General features: G+C 30.8%; 1 protein-coding gene across 1 annotated transcript in view; it reads right to left on the reverse strand.

The window, feature by feature from the left end:
- The window catches only part of LOC145283928 (SCO-spondin-like), a 157,633-nt gene that overhangs the window by 86,575 nt on the left and 52,036 nt on the right, over positions 1-19,022 (reverse strand). Inside the window, exons 14-19 of the mRNA XM_080133028.1 lie at positions 18,418-18,509; positions 9,118-9,170; positions 8,127-8,468; positions 7,430-7,638; positions 5,969-6,108; positions 2,424-2,533 (exon numbers count right to left, since the gene is read on the reverse strand). Coding sequence (XP_079989154.1) covers positions 2,424-2,533; positions 5,969-6,108; positions 7,430-7,638; positions 8,127-8,468; positions 9,118-9,170; positions 18,418-18,509 — 946 coding nt within the window. The remainder of the gene's footprint in view (positions 1-2,423; positions 2,534-5,968; positions 6,109-7,429; positions 7,639-8,126; positions 8,469-9,117; positions 9,171-18,417; positions 18,510-19,022) is intronic.

The raw sequence follows: 19,022 nt of genomic DNA on the forward strand, positions 1-19,022 counted from the left end.
CACACACAGACACATTCACTTTTATAGATATACTAGCATTTCAGCTCGGCGTTGCCCACGTGTTTGGAGGTGTATGTTGAGCCCCCCTCCCCCCAAAAAAAACAGAAAAACGGTCAATTTTTTAACTTTGACCCCTATTATGACCCCTTAAAATTTATTGTATTGGGCTCACATCAAGTTATTAAGTTAGATCCATGTCCAAGGAACCTATATCTAAAATTTCAAGTGTTTAGACCCAAAATTGTCGGAGGAGTTTGGTAGAGTTCTCAAATGTCAAATCGTTGAACTTTGACCCAGTAACAGCCAAATTTCTTGCCGAAAACTCATTACAAAGATTGTCCCAAATCTCAGTACCATGTATATCAAATTTTGAGTCTGTAGACTTAAAATTGACAGAGTTATTGCGTAGGGAAATGTACACACACACACAGACACAGACAGACACGTTCACTTTTATAGATAGATAGATAGATAGATAGATAGATTAGTGAAACATACTAAGACTTTTGATTTACAAAGAGTAATCCAAAACGATTGGAGAACTTGAATGCACTATCTTCGAGTGTCTAATGTCTCGCAACAAAATCGTTTATCAAAGCTCAACAATTCCACAATAAAATGTCTCCTAAATAAATTTTATTTTAGGGGGGGGGGTAGGAAGTGTACAGGAACATATTGAACGTCATAGCGATCGACTACGGTCAGTTAAGACATTGCGATTGTGTGTAAACGTTCAGAGGGTAATTAAAAACTTGAATACACGAGTAACCTAAATGCCAAGTAGCTTGGATTGAGCACATTATAAACTATTCAGCTGCACTGGAAAATTTGTGGTATAGAGAGATATTAGGATAACTATTTTTCAAATATTCAACATTATGTGTACTGGTGTATATTCTATTTTAATACAATTTTCAACGTAAAAGCATTTTTTGAGATACTTGAGTATCTGACAAAATTGTAAAATAAGAATATCACCTATTAAGTATATCTAATAGAACTGATAATATTTACAAGTAAAAGTTAATAATATGTATAGTAAAACTATATAAAGAGTCTTTTCTTCCATCACTAACGTTTTAGGCTCTATTTTCCCGTTTCTCCTCAGGCGAAATTAATTGTATTTTCCTTGAGAAAGCGCCTTAATTAGATGAGCTCCTAGAACAAACTTTCGCTCCAAATCAAATATTGAAGGCTTATATCTAATCTTTGTTAAAAATGGCTGGATCGTTCTAAGAAAGTATTCGACCCCAAATGCAATTTTCTCTACCTATATAAGCGTAACATGCATCCTAAGATGGAATACTGCTATCACATGTTGGGAGGTGTTGATCAGGGCACTTTCGGTTACCTAGAAAAAGTTTAAAAATAGACTTTGAAATCTAGTGAGGGGGACGATGATCATTCTGTTTCTTACAATTCCTTTCTCAGAGAACAAACATTGCTAGTTTACACGATATCGTTTCTTCCATAGAAAGTACTAGACCGAGTTCCAATCTTTGATTTTCCATTATAAAATATTTACAGCAAGAACTGACTATTACAATGAAAAATATTTTCCTTTCTTCCTCTGTGTGCCTACTCTCAAGTGAAATTTCCATGAACATAGCTTCTTTGCAAGACATTCTAGTTTATAACACACACACACACACACACACACACACACACACACACACACACACACACACACACATATATATATATATATATATATATATATATATATATATATATATATATATATATATAAACTAAAGTTTATGAACTAATGTTTGACATTCCAAAACAAAGAATTAGCTACTTTTTAAAGTTTATTTATCTGTGTCTTTTTTGCTCTCGCTCTTGCTCATTATATATATATATATATATATATATATATATATATATATATATATATATATATATATATATATATACAGAGGACCGTGAGAAAGAGAGAGAAAATGAGAGACAGCGATAGTGAGATGCAAATTGGATTAATTTCCTTTCTCTCTACCATGTTTGAAATGATTAATACTTCAAAATAAAACTTTTTTGAAAGGAGGATAAAAAATTACGATTTAAGTTTGTTTTCATTTCCATTTGTGTATCGTTTGTTGTTGGAATTATAAATTAATGTCTTTTAGTAAAGATGCTGTATGTACTTGTTGGTTTATATTATTGCCAGGATGTTTTCATATGCACTTAACGAATGAAATAATTTATTTTAATTTGAAATTTGAAATAAATCGTGTCATTTTAAATAATATAAAACATATTTTCTTAATACTGAAATAGATTCTAAAATATCTCATTGAATTCTTCGTTTTGGAATGTCAATAATTAGTTCATAAACTTTTTTTTTAATCAGAATTAAATTTGAAAAAGAAAAAACAAAAAAATTCTCTTCCAAAATCCAGTGAAATCACACGTGTATTACTTACCACACCGATCATTATTTCTCCATTTTACAGGCCTTCCATTATTCGAGCAGATTGTAGCAAAGTTAGCAAGTGCTGTACACATACATTCGCAATCGCCTCCTAAGTTACAACTGATAAAAAGAAAACAGGGAAAGATAAATAATATTCGTAATTAAGCTGGAGAGAAAAACTATTTTTATTCGACATTATATAAAGTTCTTGATCAGTTTTATTCGACTGCATATAAAGTTTGGAGCAGAAATCACAACTAACACATTTATTTAAGATCTAATTTTTATTATGCAGACTTGTTATGCTGATAATTATTTTTGCCATTTAAAAAAAAAAACAAAAAAAAACAACACATAGTTCCTTTTTTCAAATTCTGCTACATTTTGGATTTGAGTGTAAGTAATTTGGACGAAACTTTGGAACTGACTTGACGATTTGAAGAACAAAAACATGCATTTTATTGACCCTAACACTTACATTATCTCAAGTTCAATATCCTAAATTTGGTTTCATCTCATGACTCAAAAGTGGCTTTACACATCGTAAGATATTCAAAATTTCTGTCTGATGGACATATGCCTGAAATTTAGTCAAAGTTTTTAATCTTAAATAAACAAACTATTTGTTTTTTACTCAAGCTTTGTATCATAATTATCAGCACGACACCAAATCCACATGACATACGATAAAATCTTTTCTAACGTCTTTAGTAATAGTTACTAATTACATAACACATTTCCCACAATTCATCTAGATTATGTATGTCAATTATTTCACATTGCAGAGGCGGGTAATAGAGGACTGAGTGTGGGCACAAAAACTTACTAACATATAACATGGCACTTCTGGCATGCCTGATACATAGCTTACTCTGGATGTAGAGGGAGATTGATTGCAATGTTAACAGAGGTCATGAAAGTTTGCACACATTGTTTAAACCTTTGTGGTTTTTATGTGTCCAAATTCACCACCTGTGCTCAGCATATCCTTTAGTTAGGATGAAAGAGTCTGCTATTTACACACATAGTTATATATAGTACTTTGTGTTAGAGTATTTTTAATAATTGTACTAATTTTTTACTTATAAAAAAAAGAATCTGAGAATTTTCTTAATTTAATTTCGAAATACATATCCATTCATAGCAACTTCATATTTAATATTAATAATATTGTTACATGATAAGGGCTGTCCCCTTTTCATGTAAGTATAAAAATAGAGAGATTTAGTTAAATGTAAAAATGAAGTAGAATAAACGAAATTCGAACCTCGTAATTTAGGTTTAGAAATAGATTACGAGAGAGAATTAGCAAATGGAATGTAAAAACAAGCCATTGTTTAGCTTAGAGATAAAATAGTTTTAAGAAAAGGAATGCAACTATAGGATAATTTAATAAACATGTTTTTAACATATTGGAAATATAGGTTACTGGGAATATAGGTTAAAATTTCTTTTGTAAACAAAGGAAAAAGCTTTGGACACGCATTTCCAGAACACGTGAAAGAAGACACATGTTTTAACATGTGTATGACGTCATGGAAAATGGGAAGTTCTCGATATAGTTAGAAACTTTAGAGTTAAGCAGAGAGAGTCTGAGGGGGGAGTCTGAGGGGGGAGTCTGAGGACGAGAGACGACAGTCTGGAGTCCAGACATGGACAGTCGAACGTCTGGAAGCGAGACGGTCACCTTTGAAACATAGAATGTAAAACTTTGAATTCTTGACTAAGAAAACCACGACTGGTCGGAGAAGAAATAAACCCATCATGTGTTTTTATAAACGTCATCTTTGTGTTGTAATTCTACCAAAAGGTAAAGTGATTATATGTCTTATATATCATGTGTTTTAAAATGTCTTTATATGAATCTCTTCATAACACGAACACAGAACGCAACATCTCTCTTACTAAGACTCTAAGACTCACTTTAATAAGACTTCATAACAACGAAAAATCCTAACAACTATAATAACATAGAATAACAATAATAATAATGAAAAACGATATATATAACAATATAATGAGATACATATTTAGTTTATTTACAGTACAATTGTTAAAACTACTATAACAGAAAGTACTATATATAACTATGTGTGTAAATAGTAGACTCTTTCATCCTAACTAGAGGATATGTTGAGAATGGGTGGTGAATTTAGACACATTAAAACCACAAAGATCAAAACAATGTGTGCAAAATTTCATGACCCCTGTTAATATTGCAATCAATCTCCCTCTACATTCGGGGTAAGCTATGTATCAGGCATACCAAAAGTGCCATGTTATATGTTGGTAAGTGTTTGTGCCCACTTATTACTCGCCTCTGCAATGTGAAATCTGTGCAAACTCAACACATTGTGTCGGAGAATTTTTTGAAAGCATTACTTTTACCCAGCATAGATGTTATTCTATAGACGGATCGGTTGAACCGGTACGGTTTTGTAGAGTGTTCAACCGCCTGGAAAAACAATTGTGGAAAGATGAAAATCTTAAAATGGCAGGAAAATTGGCCGGCTAAGTAAGACTTGGAAACAAGTAATTGCACAAGACCATAGGGAGTGATGTTTGGAGGCAGTTTCCCCATCGAACCGTGAGTTCTGGGGAATGAGCTTGTGAAATATCAAAAAGCATCATACCAGGGAAAATTGACATTAAATAGATAGAGATAGATAAACAGATGTATATGTAACGAGAGAGAAAGTTAGAAATCATTAAGTGATAAATAAAACTTGCAATTTCTTTTTTGGTCGCCTGACAAAAAGGAGTGTGGACCCGTAAATTCACCCTTGTCCATTCGTCTGTTCGTCTCTCTGTCTGTCTGCACTTTTCTCAATAACTACGCCGTGAAATTTTGGAAATTTTTGCACAAACATTAAACATGATATGAGTAAAAAAGTAACAGAATGGATTTTCCGGTAAAAATCCGGTTTCCCCTCACCCCCCAGGGATGCCTTTCGGATTAAAATGGTTAAAATTGACACTTTTGTGCTTATTAAAAAAAAATTGATGCCTTGGATTTTTATAAAACTTTCTGAAAAGTTGTAACAAACTGATTTCTATATAATTTTGTTTATCTATACTTCATGATAATTCTTGGGTGTGCCCCAGGGTCTCTTTAAGAACTAATAAAAACATTCCATTTTTGGGACTATTTTACCATATTTGTCCAAAATTTTCTGTGTATATCTATTTAACAGTTTTGCATGGTGCTGAACTCAAATTTAAATATATAAAAGCTTTGGGGACTTTTGGGGCTAAATGGGGGGGATAAATGATGGACTTAGTCATTTCTTTTTTTTGCATCGTGCAGAACTCAAATTTACATATGTTAAGGCCTAAAACTGCACCGTGTGTTCATTTTCACCAGGATTTGACATCCCCTGGGGACTTTTGGGACTAAATGGGGAGGGGGGGCAATGCTGAACTTAATCATTTTTTATGCCTTGTTCACTGTGCACTCACGGGGACCATGCATGCTTCACTTATTTTTATTTAAAATCTCCCTGAATATTATTTTAAAAAATCTGAAATCGGAATGATGAATGCAACTGATTTTACCTGCAGGAATCATATAAACAATCATCATAAAACCTTTGAACGACATTATCAGGGAGGATGGCACGACATATTGCAAATGTTGGTCCATACTTAATCGGTGCACAACTTTCCATTGACCACAGTTTTCGAGAAGGGTTTATCTGAAATAAATAAAACATTTATAATTGTTATATTTAATTAGATAATCTACCATAAGGTCACTAAGAACAAATTATATGAGATAACTAGATTTCTAACATAGTGTGACATGTTTTACGATACGAATAAATGGAAACCAAGTAATTAAAGTAAAAAGTTAGTTAAGGACACAATAAGTTAGAACCTGAAATGAATACTTGAAATATTTTATCACTGCCATAAAATAGTCTGTTACTGGAAGTTGAGTATTAAGACATATCCACCACGTATGATTAGTGTGCGTTGTCATTATGTTATATAGTTGGTCTAGACTGAAAGATTATTATTATAATAATCATCAATATTTGTAAAAATAGAAACCAAAAGAATGTTATCACAGAGAAAGGTATTTTTAGGATAAAAATATTTATGTTAGAAATGAAAAGGAATGTTAGTTTACATAACTAACACAAACAGGAATGATAGCAAGATAAACAAGTATACATGGCAGACATCACGTGATAGCTATGAATGATATGTGTTGATGAAGTCATTAGAAAGGAGATGTTTTTGTATATGTAGGATTTAGTCAGTTAGTAGTTAGAGCCTGAAGGAAACAGTCAGAGAGTCGAGATTACTGGTTGCAATGGCTCAAAGCACCCAGGGGAACAGAGGCTCAACGCCTATCAAAAGTAAGGAACATAGGATAAACATGCAGCTTTCCAATGGGGAAACATCCGTAATAAAGTTGCTGAAAAGACAATTCGAGATTTGTTGATTAATTGGGATAAATCTTCTTTGCAGCTTTCCATCAAACAAGACCGAAGATGGACTAGATATATTTCTCTGATTGGCTCGATGTAAACCCCTAGAGAACTGTTATCTGTCCTTTTTTGTTGTAAATGTTATGTTTGTTGTTGAACCGTATCTGTGAATATATCGACACATACAAACATGAGAGCATTAGAGTATCATTAGACCCACTCATAAATATATACACGTTATATACGTTCAATAGACACATAAATACATGGACGTTTATATGTACAAGTAAGTTATATACACAATCCCACTATATTACAATCGATAAAAGAGGGGATTAAGGGAAGTTGAGAGACTAAGATTAATAAACGATACATATCAGTATTAAAAATGATATTGCTGCAGAAAAGTTCACAATGTTAGGTCCGGTGGCAGATACATTGAATATGGTGTTGTTGAAAAAAATGTATATTATGTGATAAAGATCTAGTGGCAAAAACGTGGTTGATTTGTATACGGTGTCACCAGAAAAATGTTTACCATATAACAATGTTTAAGTTCTTTCCATGAAAATTAACTTACAATGCAAGGATGAATGCTGAAACTTGGTTTGTCCTGAGGAACCATTTGACAGTCATAAATTCTCCAGCTGTGAGCAAAGGCGGAAGCAACATTTTCATATGAACCAGATCTTGAAATAAAATCATTCGTTGAATCTTGATCATAATTTCCGCAAAGGCCTTTAACCTTTTTCATCCATCTTTCAGTCAAATGGACATATACTCGAGTACCTAAATAAAAAAAATATAACTGCTTAAACGACTCCCCTTTTCTATTGGATAATCGAACCGTTGTTATAATTTAGAAAGTGTATACGTTTAATAGTTTTCTAACTTATTCAAGCAAAGTAGAAACCCTAAAATTAGACATATTTATCTATTTGGATCAATTCATGAAGACTGGTAATTTTTCTTTTATCATTTTAATAATAGTAGTATAGTAGTCTCCCTTATAAGCAGATTGAAAATAAAGATGAAGAAAATGATTTTAATTAATGTATGATAGTAACAGTTCCTCTTCTCTTTTTTTCATGATGAAACGTGAATCTGATCCAATTTAAAAATTAGTCATATATTAATTAATACTTGGCATATTTCAAATTTTTGAAAAGTAAAATCTAAAGCCAATATTGCATGCGTCAAATAGATTAGAATATAATTTGTTAATGCCATGTTAGTATTAAGAAGATACACATGAAACTTCCTATGAATATACTTACCTTTATCCCATTGTACAGACAGACCAATATTAGTAAACAGAGAATAGAAGAATTCGTTTCGTTTAATTGTAAAGCCAGACGAAGTGAATCCTCTATCTGGAATTTGCTTTCCATCAATTGTAGGTATTTTGTCCTTTATGAAATGCACTTTGTGACCCAGAATATGGATAATAAGGTCTTTTGTACACGTCAAAGCTGGAAATCCACATTTGACATTTTTCACCGTGATTGAAAAGGATTTATCAATTGCTTCTGACAACAGATATTCACAATCTCCCTCAAAGGTAAAAGCGACTCCATCAAAAGTCGAATAGTGGGGATCTCCAGACGCCCAACAGGTAGCTGAAAAAATATGCATTTAAACAAGGCTTAGAGAAATCTCACAGATCGTACATATATTAGTACTGGTAGATAATCACATTATATTGATAATATTTATAAAAGTGCTTTATTGTAAAGTATAACTAAATGAAACAGGAAACATAATATAAACTGTTATAGCAACATAGAAATAATTACAGAACAAGTTTTGTTATTCAGAGAGTGGCATTTAATTATTCTCAGAAAACTAATTACTAAACATTAAAATTTAACTTTATGAGAAACTGTTTTCTATATGAAAAGGTAATGTTCAAGGAAGGGAGTTGAAACAACGATTAAAAGGTTCAAGGAAACATCAGACTTTAGGATTCTTCTCTTTAGTATGTATGTTTACATTTATTTCTTTTTATTAACCCTTCCCTTGATTTGCACCCTCCCTATGAAATAAAAGTCAGAAGAAAAACTATAAATGCTTTGTTTTTAGATTTAACATAATATCATACTACTACTTGTCTTACAAAGTTGTTTAACTCAATTATTTAGTGAAATTATGAACATATAATGAATGAATATGAAATCTATCATGATGGTTCTAATGAGTAAGTGAAAAAATAAAATACACGCATGTCTTCATACAAGTGTGCACAATCGTAAATATTGCTTCTCTTACCTGGACAACTATCAGACCTGGTCAGTTCAGTCCAAACTGCATTGAAACATTTTCTATAAATAAATAAGTAAATATCAGTTACTATGAAAAATGATAACATCAATGCAATTCAAACAAATTTTCAAATTTACATTAATGTTCTCAGCGTTTGAAAATATTAATTTCAATCATTGTTTCCAATATTAATTTTCATGTAGTTTTTACTGTAACTTGAATTTTAAATGAATTAAAAGTTTACACTGTTCCTTAAACGGTTTTGGTACAGTACCTGATTGTATCAATTCCCATCTTTATGTAACTTCTGTCCCTAATAATAACAATACATAAATACATTCCAATGAACATAGAAATGTATTGCAGTAACTAACTCTCTTTCTCCCCATGAAAATAGTAAATCTTATTCATTGTGATCTACCTCGTTCAATATTTGTGAAATTTTATAGAAAAAGTGTTATTTAATATTTGCATAAGAGATTAACTAACTTTGATGAATTTATATATTCATTTAAATGTATTTCAGTTGATCATAAGAGGAATTAAGTTGCATTTTGAAAGAAATTATAACTGAAACATGTACACACATATGTAGTCAATAATATTTGTATTAAGAAATTTATACTACGATACTACTCCACTTGTTATTGAATACTTTTTATAAGCATTGTAGTTTTATTTTGGGAAAATTTATATCCGCTTAAGAAGATTAAAACTAAAATATAATAATACTAGACTATATGTCTGGAGTTCTTATTCCAATTTTGAACAAAATTCACAATAAAGTTTTCTTCAGTTTCATTTCGAGACAAATAAAAACAAAGTATTCTGAAATGTTCTACCCTATCCACATATTGATTGGTTAATTAATTAATGAGCGAATGGTGTGCATAAAATATATATAAACATATAAACATAAATGATTCCAATCCTCAACAGAATCTGCTGTCACTGCAAGCGTCATTTATTAAAAAAATAAAAATAAAAATAAAATATAATTCTACTGTATGGACTCCAAGGTGAATTATCTCCCTTAGAGTTTAATCGCTTTGTTACCTCCCTTACATCATGTTATACCTGTAACGTTTGGCTAAAGTGAATCTCGGTTGAAAAGCATAGAGATTATGGAAACTTTTAATTTTAATGTTTTGAACAATCCTTTGCTTTTATGAAAAAAAAAAAAAAAAAAAAAAAAAAAAAAAAGTAGGCGCTTATGTCAACGGATCATTAAATCTAAGAGAGATATCCAGCATAGACATAGCAAAAATAAGCATATTTTGCAAGATATAATTTGGGACGCTGAAAAAATCAGTAGAACAATGAAATAATGTTAAATGAAAATAAATAAATAAATAAATAAATAAATAAAAAATAAATGATTACACACACACACACACACACACACACACAGAGATGAATTTTTTTATTTATTTTAGGTAATCAGTCAGAGTCAGCGTCAGGATAATTAAAACATTTTTGAAGGAAATTTTGAAGTATTTAAGCCGTCAATTTCTGGCTATGATTAAAGTTTAATTAATTAATTATTTTTTTTTTACTATTCTGTAGTTTCATTTTGCAAGGTATAATTTGATCCGCATAATAATTAACGTACACAAAACAACGAAAATAGAAAACGTTTTTGAAGGAGATTTTGAAGTATTTAAAACCGTCAATGTCATTTTTTTTAAAACGAGAATTAAAAAATAAGAAATTTGTTTTTCTTTATTTTAGGTAATCAGTCATTTCTGTCTGTGATTAATGTTTATTTTTTTTACTTTTACGTACAAATGTATTAAAAAAGAGGAAAAATAATAACGTTCAGATTCTTCTTATATATATATATATATATATATATATATATATATATATATATATATATATATATATATATATATATATATATATATTGGAAAGTGCAAGTTTTTTTTTTTAGGTCGAATTATCTGAAGGACAGGTTTTTTTTTTATTAATGTCCTGCCCATCGAAAAAAAATTGTAATGATTTGAGTAAAAATCCCCAAGGTTGAAAGAATATATATATATATATATATATATATATATATATATATATATATATATATATATATATATATATATATATATATATATATATATATATATATATATATATATGTACACACACACAAATAAATACTGAAAATCTATATACAGCACGCACACACATATGGTACTTATACAAATTCTGACCCAAATTCTGATAACATTGTGTTGACATCTTTCGGCATAGTTATAAAAACAGCCAGACGTCGACGATTCCCAGACATGTAAGAATTCAAAACATGGCGTTGTAAACGGATCAGAATAACAAACTTGGGGAAATTCTTTTAAAAAATGTTAAACAAGAAATATAGTGACCAATAGTTATATTGTATAAAAGAAAAATCCAGTTTTTTTTTTCAAGAAAAATATATGAATGTATTTTGTAATAAGAGTTGCAAATATTTTCTTTTGTTATTTTTTCAATTACTAAATATTTTACGACTAAAAACCAAAATTAAAAAAAAAATTTCTTTTTATCATTTTTTTTTCAATAAAAATTACAAATAAATAAGTTATTTTTACGAAGAATATATGGTAATAACTGTTAAAAATCAACAAAAAAAACAATCCCCTTTTTAAAAAGAAGATAGCGTTTATCTAGTTTGCTGCCAATGTTAAAAATATTATTACATGAAGCTTTAGTATGTACGTACCTATCCTTTTAAAAAAGTGCTGTGCACCCAAATTTACGCAAATGAATCCAGTATTCATGTTTTTAGTTTATTTATTCTTTTTTTTAAATAAAGAAATTTAATTAGTTTAACAACGTTTTAATTTTTTTTTAATTTTTAATTATTATTATTATTTTTTTCTTTCGCTTGTTTGGAGAAGGGATAAATCCTGGGACCAAAGGTATATGATTTTGTTTATTTGACATATGGTCATTCTTGTTTGAGAAACTAATGTATCCATCCTATACCCGTAGTATCGATACATATCCATGCATATTTGTCCACTAAAGGGTTTCTTTCGGTCATTCTGTACATAGATTTACAATATTTGCATTTTTCCTTCATTGCAATAAGTTCTTTCTTGGGAGAAAGCGATGACTCCTGAAAAATTAATGCGTCCGCTTAGTGCTGTAATTCATTTTCGACTTTAACATAAAATATTTGTTTTTTCTGGTTTAAATGAATTTCACAAATTCATTGAAGTTTATCGCTTGTTAACAGCTGATTCGTAATTGGCTAATCGCGTCAGAATCTTCCGATAGCTTCAGTCACTATGCCGGAAGATGCCAACACGATATTGTCAAAACTTCTGTCAGAATCTGAATAAGTAGCGGCAATTGTGATAAGGGGAGTTAATCACTTGAAAAATTTATTTGCGGTGAGTTATTTCCCTTGTATCGAAAAATAAAATGATTAATCATGCAATATTACGCATACAAAACGGCACATTATTATTATTTTTTTTTTTACCCAAACAAGAATGAATCAATGAAATAATCAAGGCAATATACCTGTTGTCCCAGGATACCCATTAACCCCTCCGAAAAAAAAAAAGGAAAAAAAAAAGCATCTCTTAATTTTATAAAAACAAAAATATTGGACGAAATGGAATAGCTTTTGATGTATAGCCCCCCCCCCCACACACGTTTTTGAACCTAAGAACATTTTTATATAACTATAAGTTTTTAATATTGGGTAAAATTACATAAACGGCACCCTCTTTGAAAAAAGTATAATTATTTGGCGCTGTTTTACAATTTGTCAATGTGCAGAGTGAGAAACCCTCATTTACTAAGAGATACGACGTTCATTTTTTCATCTCATAATTTAAGACCCGATGATTTTGAATCAAAATATTAAAAAAAAAAAAAAAAAAAAAACTGAAAGCTGCGATGAATTTTTTTAATGTAATAAATTTAATAACATTAATAGTACAAATGTAGTCTTTACGCGACTATTAAGAGAAAACCACCGAACCCACGATTTTTTTTTTGATTAGATGAAAAAAATTAAAAAGGAAGTTCGGCAACTTTTTTTTTTCTTTATTAAAAAAGTAAAGGTTATGGTAATGTTATTAAGTCTTTAACCTTTAAAAACTACCAAAAATGAAACTCGTTGATAGAACAAGGATGAAACTTTTAAAGCTGCGGCGACTTTTTTTTTTTTTTTTTACTGTAACAAAGCTTATAATATTAATGACACCAACATTTAGTTTTTAACATTACAAAAAATGAAAATGCGATGATAGTTGTAAACTGCGGCAACTTTTTCTACATTTTTTACGACTTAATAAGAGATTAAATGCGATGATAGGAATTTTTTTTTTCAAACAAACCTTTTAATAGAACAAGGATGAAAAAAAATAAAATAAAAAAATAAAAACTGCAGCAGTTTTTTTTTGTTTTGACTGAAAAAAGCTTATAATATTAATAACACCAAAATCTAGTTTTTAACATAAATAATAAACCGTAGTTTTCGTTTAATAAAAATTGCAATACCCCTACAACTATCGTCGCATTTTCGTTTTTTGTAACGTTGAAAACTAGATGTTAGTGTTGTTGTTGTTGTTATTATTATTATTATTATTATTATTATTATTATTATTATTATTATTATAGACTTTGTTACGGCATTAACAACAACAACAACAACAACAACAACAAAAACAAACAAAGTCGCACAGCAGGTTTAAAAGTTTCATCCTTGTTTTATTAAAGGGTTTCATTCTTGGTATTTTTTTTAATATTAAAGACTACTTTCTGGTAAATGTTAACTTACACTTCAACAGAACCCCGACCACTCGGATTTGTTTTTATTTTAGGGGTATTAGAAATCCCTGGCAACGAATCTGATAATCAAACCTGTCGCAAATTTACCGTTTGCATGGTATGAAACTCTAGACATTAAGACTATTTTGTGCCATTTCACCGCCTTAGGTAGTGTTTAGTGTTTTACATAATACGTCCACGTGCGAACGGGTGTAATGAAGTGTCTTCTTATCACATCGTGGAGGAATCTTTAAATGTTTATTAATGGAAAAAGCAACAAAAAACAATTTATTTGAAAATTTTCTTGAAAAACAAAATTCAAAAATTTTAATATACTTTTCCTGAAAAACACACACAAAAAAACAACAACAAAAAACAAACAAACAAACAAACAAACAAACAAACAAACAAAAATACATTTCTTTTATACAATTAAACTTATGGTAGTTACAGTTAAACTCCTATGTATTTTTCTTGTTTTATATTAAACAAAAAAATTCCCCAATTTTATCATTTAATCCCGTTTGGTTATAATGCTTCGTTTTGAATTTATTACCTCTGGCAGTCTTTGCATCGCATGCCTTTTTCAGGTGCTTCTATAACTATGCAGCAATATACAAAGCCGAGGTTGCCAGAACCTTTGTCAGAATCTGAATAAGTGCCCATTTAAATTAGAACTACTACTACTACTACTACTACTAACTTATTATTATTATTATTATTATTAATGATAATAATAATAATAATAATAATAATAATAAATTAATATTTTTGTCATTCTCAGCATATTTTAAGTTCTTGCATTGTGATAGCCTTCTAATACCCTTTAGTCAGAATGTGAATAAGTACCCATTTAAACTACTACTACTACTACTACTACTACTACTACTACCTTATTATTATTATTATTATTATTATTATTACTACTAATAATAATAATAGATGAAGTCTTTTGTCTTTCTCAACAGCAACATATTTTCAGTTCTTGCATTGTGATAGCTTTCTAATATCCTTCCATATACATGTTACACAGAATGCTTCAATCAAACTACATCTTTTTAAATAATATTAATATAAATAGTTCTATTTACTATAGAGCACTATTTTATAAACCTGTATAAAATTCTCTTGAGTTTTATCCTACTAATACATTCTTAATGTGGACTAAACTGTAAATAATTTTTTCAACCATTTGTGACCAAAATACAACAACATGCTCACGTAAGTGCTGACGACCTTTAAAACAAATGTTCTAATTCAACTCAATAAGGTATTTAAAGAATTTTTTCTTCCTTCTTTTTTCTATTTCTCCTAATTTTCTATTTTCATCATCAACATAAAATTTACAACATTTTTCTTATGTTTTTAAATATTTTCAGGACTATCAACCTTACTTACTACAAAAGTGCTAGTTTTATTTTGGTGTCTTAAACCCCCCATCCTCTTTACGCTGATGATATATTCAAAAACACAATCTTCGTCAATTATTGCCAATGTTTATTGTCAATTTGAATAAAATGAATATCGTTTCCGAAACGATCGTACACTCAATTTGATTTTGTTTGTTCATCCTTTTGAAACTGATTCATAATTTACAATTATTAATGTTTATACTCCATATTTATATAACTCTAGTAGTGTTAGTTCTAGGAAGGGGCTACTTGACTTATACTAAAGTAAAATGAAAAAACACAAAAAAAAAACCTACCCCAACATTACTTCCTATCTTTTGGATTAGTATCAAAGTGTAGTATCTGTGATGAAGAGAAGTCAAGTATGAGTCCATGTTCCCTGAGCACAGCATACACGGTTCCTGGTCCTGTCGAACCCCATATCTTCAGCTAAGTTTTTTTTTTAGCCTCTTGGCTACTCGCGTGAATAAGCCCCCCCCCCCATCCTTATAGAAAGCCTCCAATATGCTTATTCTCCATTTTCATTTTTTTGGCCCTGGCCTCTTCCAAATTGCATTTTGGAAGGACGCAACCCACTATCCAAACTCTACCCCACGTTTTTTTCTTTTTCTCCCATTTAGATCTCACACCCACTTACAGATTGACCTGTTTGTTTTCAGTTCAAAACAAACCGGAAACAGTGGGCGGTATATTTATTTAGAAAAGAGTTGGGAGGATCTTACTAACCAATATTTTTTATTCTTTGCTTTTTTTCCTCATTCCCACAATTCTCTCCACCAAAACTTGTACAATAGACATATTTCTTTTCATGAACAATAAAACTTTTAATCATTTGTGAAATTTTAAGTAGGTCCCTGGAGTAAATGTGGTATTATGGTGATTGATGATTCTTATTAAGAGTAGGATAGACATGTTTTAGTTATTATGACATAGGATGAGCACCGACACCTATTTTCCCTACACGAAAGTGTGGCCTTGTGCCTAATTTGTTTAAAATCTAAATATTTTTAATGTGTAGTATCTGTTCTGTTCTCGACCAGAGTAGGAAAAATCCATTTTAACAAGGTCAATTTAAAATATTGTCTTATTAGGAGTGTCCCGTTTTAGGGAGCTTGATATCCTCAATGTATAAAGAAATAACCGTGTGTCTAACTTTTCCCAGGCAAGCAGGTCAATCTCTAAGTGGAGATGGGGTCTAAATGAGCAAGAAAAGAAAAAAGAAGTGGGCAGGGGTCGGAGAGTGGGTTTTTAACTTAACTTAGCTACTCTTAAAAATCAAATTCTTGCATTAATAGTAAATAATAAATTCCCAACAAATAAAGCAAATACCACGACTATAAATCGAAACCTGAACCTTGAGATAAACAGTTTGAGGTTCTACCAACTGACCTATTTGAACTTTCTTATAAACAGAGTGGAAAGAGGCTTGCCTTAAATTCCATATGTGGGAGCAGCCCTACATATAAGGCCTTGGTCAATGTAGGGGCAACCCTTCATACCAATTGTCACTATCCAGCTACCCTACTCACCGGGGAGTTGGTCCCCATTTCCCCTTCACTCCTCACATTAAAAATCGGCCATGTGCCTAATTTGCTTGGTGGGGGAGCAAATAAATAAGACCATATGTGGAGGAAGCCCCACATGTAAGACCTTGGTCAATGTAGGGGCAACCCTTCATACCAATTGTCACTATCCAGCTCCCATTTCCCATCCATCGGGAGCTGGTCCCCTTTTCCCTCCCCTCCCCCTCTCTCCATATTAAAAATCGGCCTTGTGCTTAATTTGCTCAGTAGGGAAGCAAATAAATACTTCTTGGCCTTCTGGCCGGGATCAAAGTGTCTTGTGCCTAAGTTTTTTGTTCATATTCTTTTTTTTTGCCTGAATAAAAGATTTAATATCTCAAAGTGTAGTATCTGTTCTGCAGATGCTGCACTTAAGATAATTTGTATCAGTCAATGGAGGGGAAACCCTCTATACTGGGACAATTATTATTTTTTATAACCATTTTTGCCTACTATTAGGGGAGCTGGTTTTTACCCCACATTAAAAACGGTATTGTGCCTAATTTGCTTTGGTGGGGAAGCAAATAAATGCAATAAACAGAGCTGAAAACATTACCCTTAAAAAATTATAGCTTCTGTGTGATGTCTGGGGCTGTGACAACAGCATATTCTTTTCATTGTTTGATTCTTGAGTATATATCCGTTAATAGCTTATATGTTTTTATGGGCCCTGTCGGTGGGGCATTAGAATACGCCGACTGCCCCCCCTGCAGGGGGCAAAAGTCCCTAAATGAGGGTCCTGGATATGACCTTAAACTATATCCAGTGGTGAGGCCCCAGCTTGTGGGCTTTGGGGAGTGTGGAGCCACCCTTTAATTACCATTGCTCCCAGGTCCACTCTGACCTGGAGTGGTAGTACCTGTTAGGGTCCCAACTATGGGTTAAATAGAAACCGACGTGAAAACAACAAATATACTCTATTAAAAAAAATTTTTCTTCAAAATCTTTGGATTCGGCATTAAATAACCCGAAAAGGGTTGATATGCCGTAAAACAAAAACAACCAACCAAATATGTTTTTATATAGACTGACGTGGTTCTCGGTTGATTGACTGTGTCTTACTGTGTCGGATATATACTTGAGAGTCAAAAGAATGAAAAGAATATTCTGTCACAGCCCTAGTGATGTCATAGATTTATGATTTGTGTTCTATATCCAAACATGAATTCAAACATAAGCGGTAACAAAAAATAAATAAATGAAAGAGTAAACATTTCCAGTAGCATTGGAAATTATTTTAATAATCTAAAACAAGTTAAGTAGCTTTAACCACGTATTATATGTAGTTTTTTTTTTTTACAATTATATAATCCTTCCAACCTAGCAAAAAATATACGACTGGTGGGAATATATATTAGCTAGTTTCTTTAAATTTATAAAACGTATCCAGTTAAAAAAATCCTATATCTTTATATGTGATTTGAATTAAGGTATTCACATCGTAAAACTACTGTCTTAAATTTTTTTGACAACCAACCACATTCGCAGACAAACTTCCATCCCCCCCCCCAAAAAAAAACGTTTTAAAAGTATATTATTTGATTGATACTCACAGTTCTTTACATCCAATTTTCAATGTGCTGTTTGGTGATAACCACTCTTCTTCATACCGACAAGGGCAGAAAGAAGGAGAGATGCAAGTTCCCTAAAAAAAATAAGGAACCAAAGTTGAAATTGACGAAAAATGCAGAAAATACGTTTAATAAAAACATTTATTTGATGAAACTTCAGAAATAGCAATTATACTCCTCCCCCTTCTCCTCTTATCACCACACACAAAAGCGAGAAACAAGAACAGTGTACATAAATTAATTCAACCAATAAACTAAATATAATAATCGTAAAAAAAAGAAACGAAATAAAAAGAAAGGAAAATCAGTTTGGTGGTAATTTGAATACATAAAATTATAATATAATGATATTGATCGCTAAAAAATTGAAAATATTCGTAGTTTATTCTTTTGAGAAATAAAACAATTTTGTAAAATATTCAAAACTAGCGCTCACACTTATTGAAAATAGTAGATTTAAATAAAAGCTAAGCTATTTAACAAAAACGCCATTAAATGAACTGGAAACAATGAGTACGGAATCTGGAGAAGACTTAATTTTATTTGATCTAAATTTTGCAGTGATAATTAGATAAGACTAGTTTGAA

The sequence above is a fragment of the Euprymna scolopes genome, chromosome 8, assembly GCF_053919585.1.
Source record: "Euprymna scolopes isolate OS-2025 chromosome 8, ASM5391958v1, whole genome shotgun sequence".
In the NCBI taxonomy this organism is placed as follows: Eukaryota; Metazoa; Mollusca; class Cephalopoda; order Sepiida; family Sepiolidae; genus Euprymna; species Euprymna scolopes.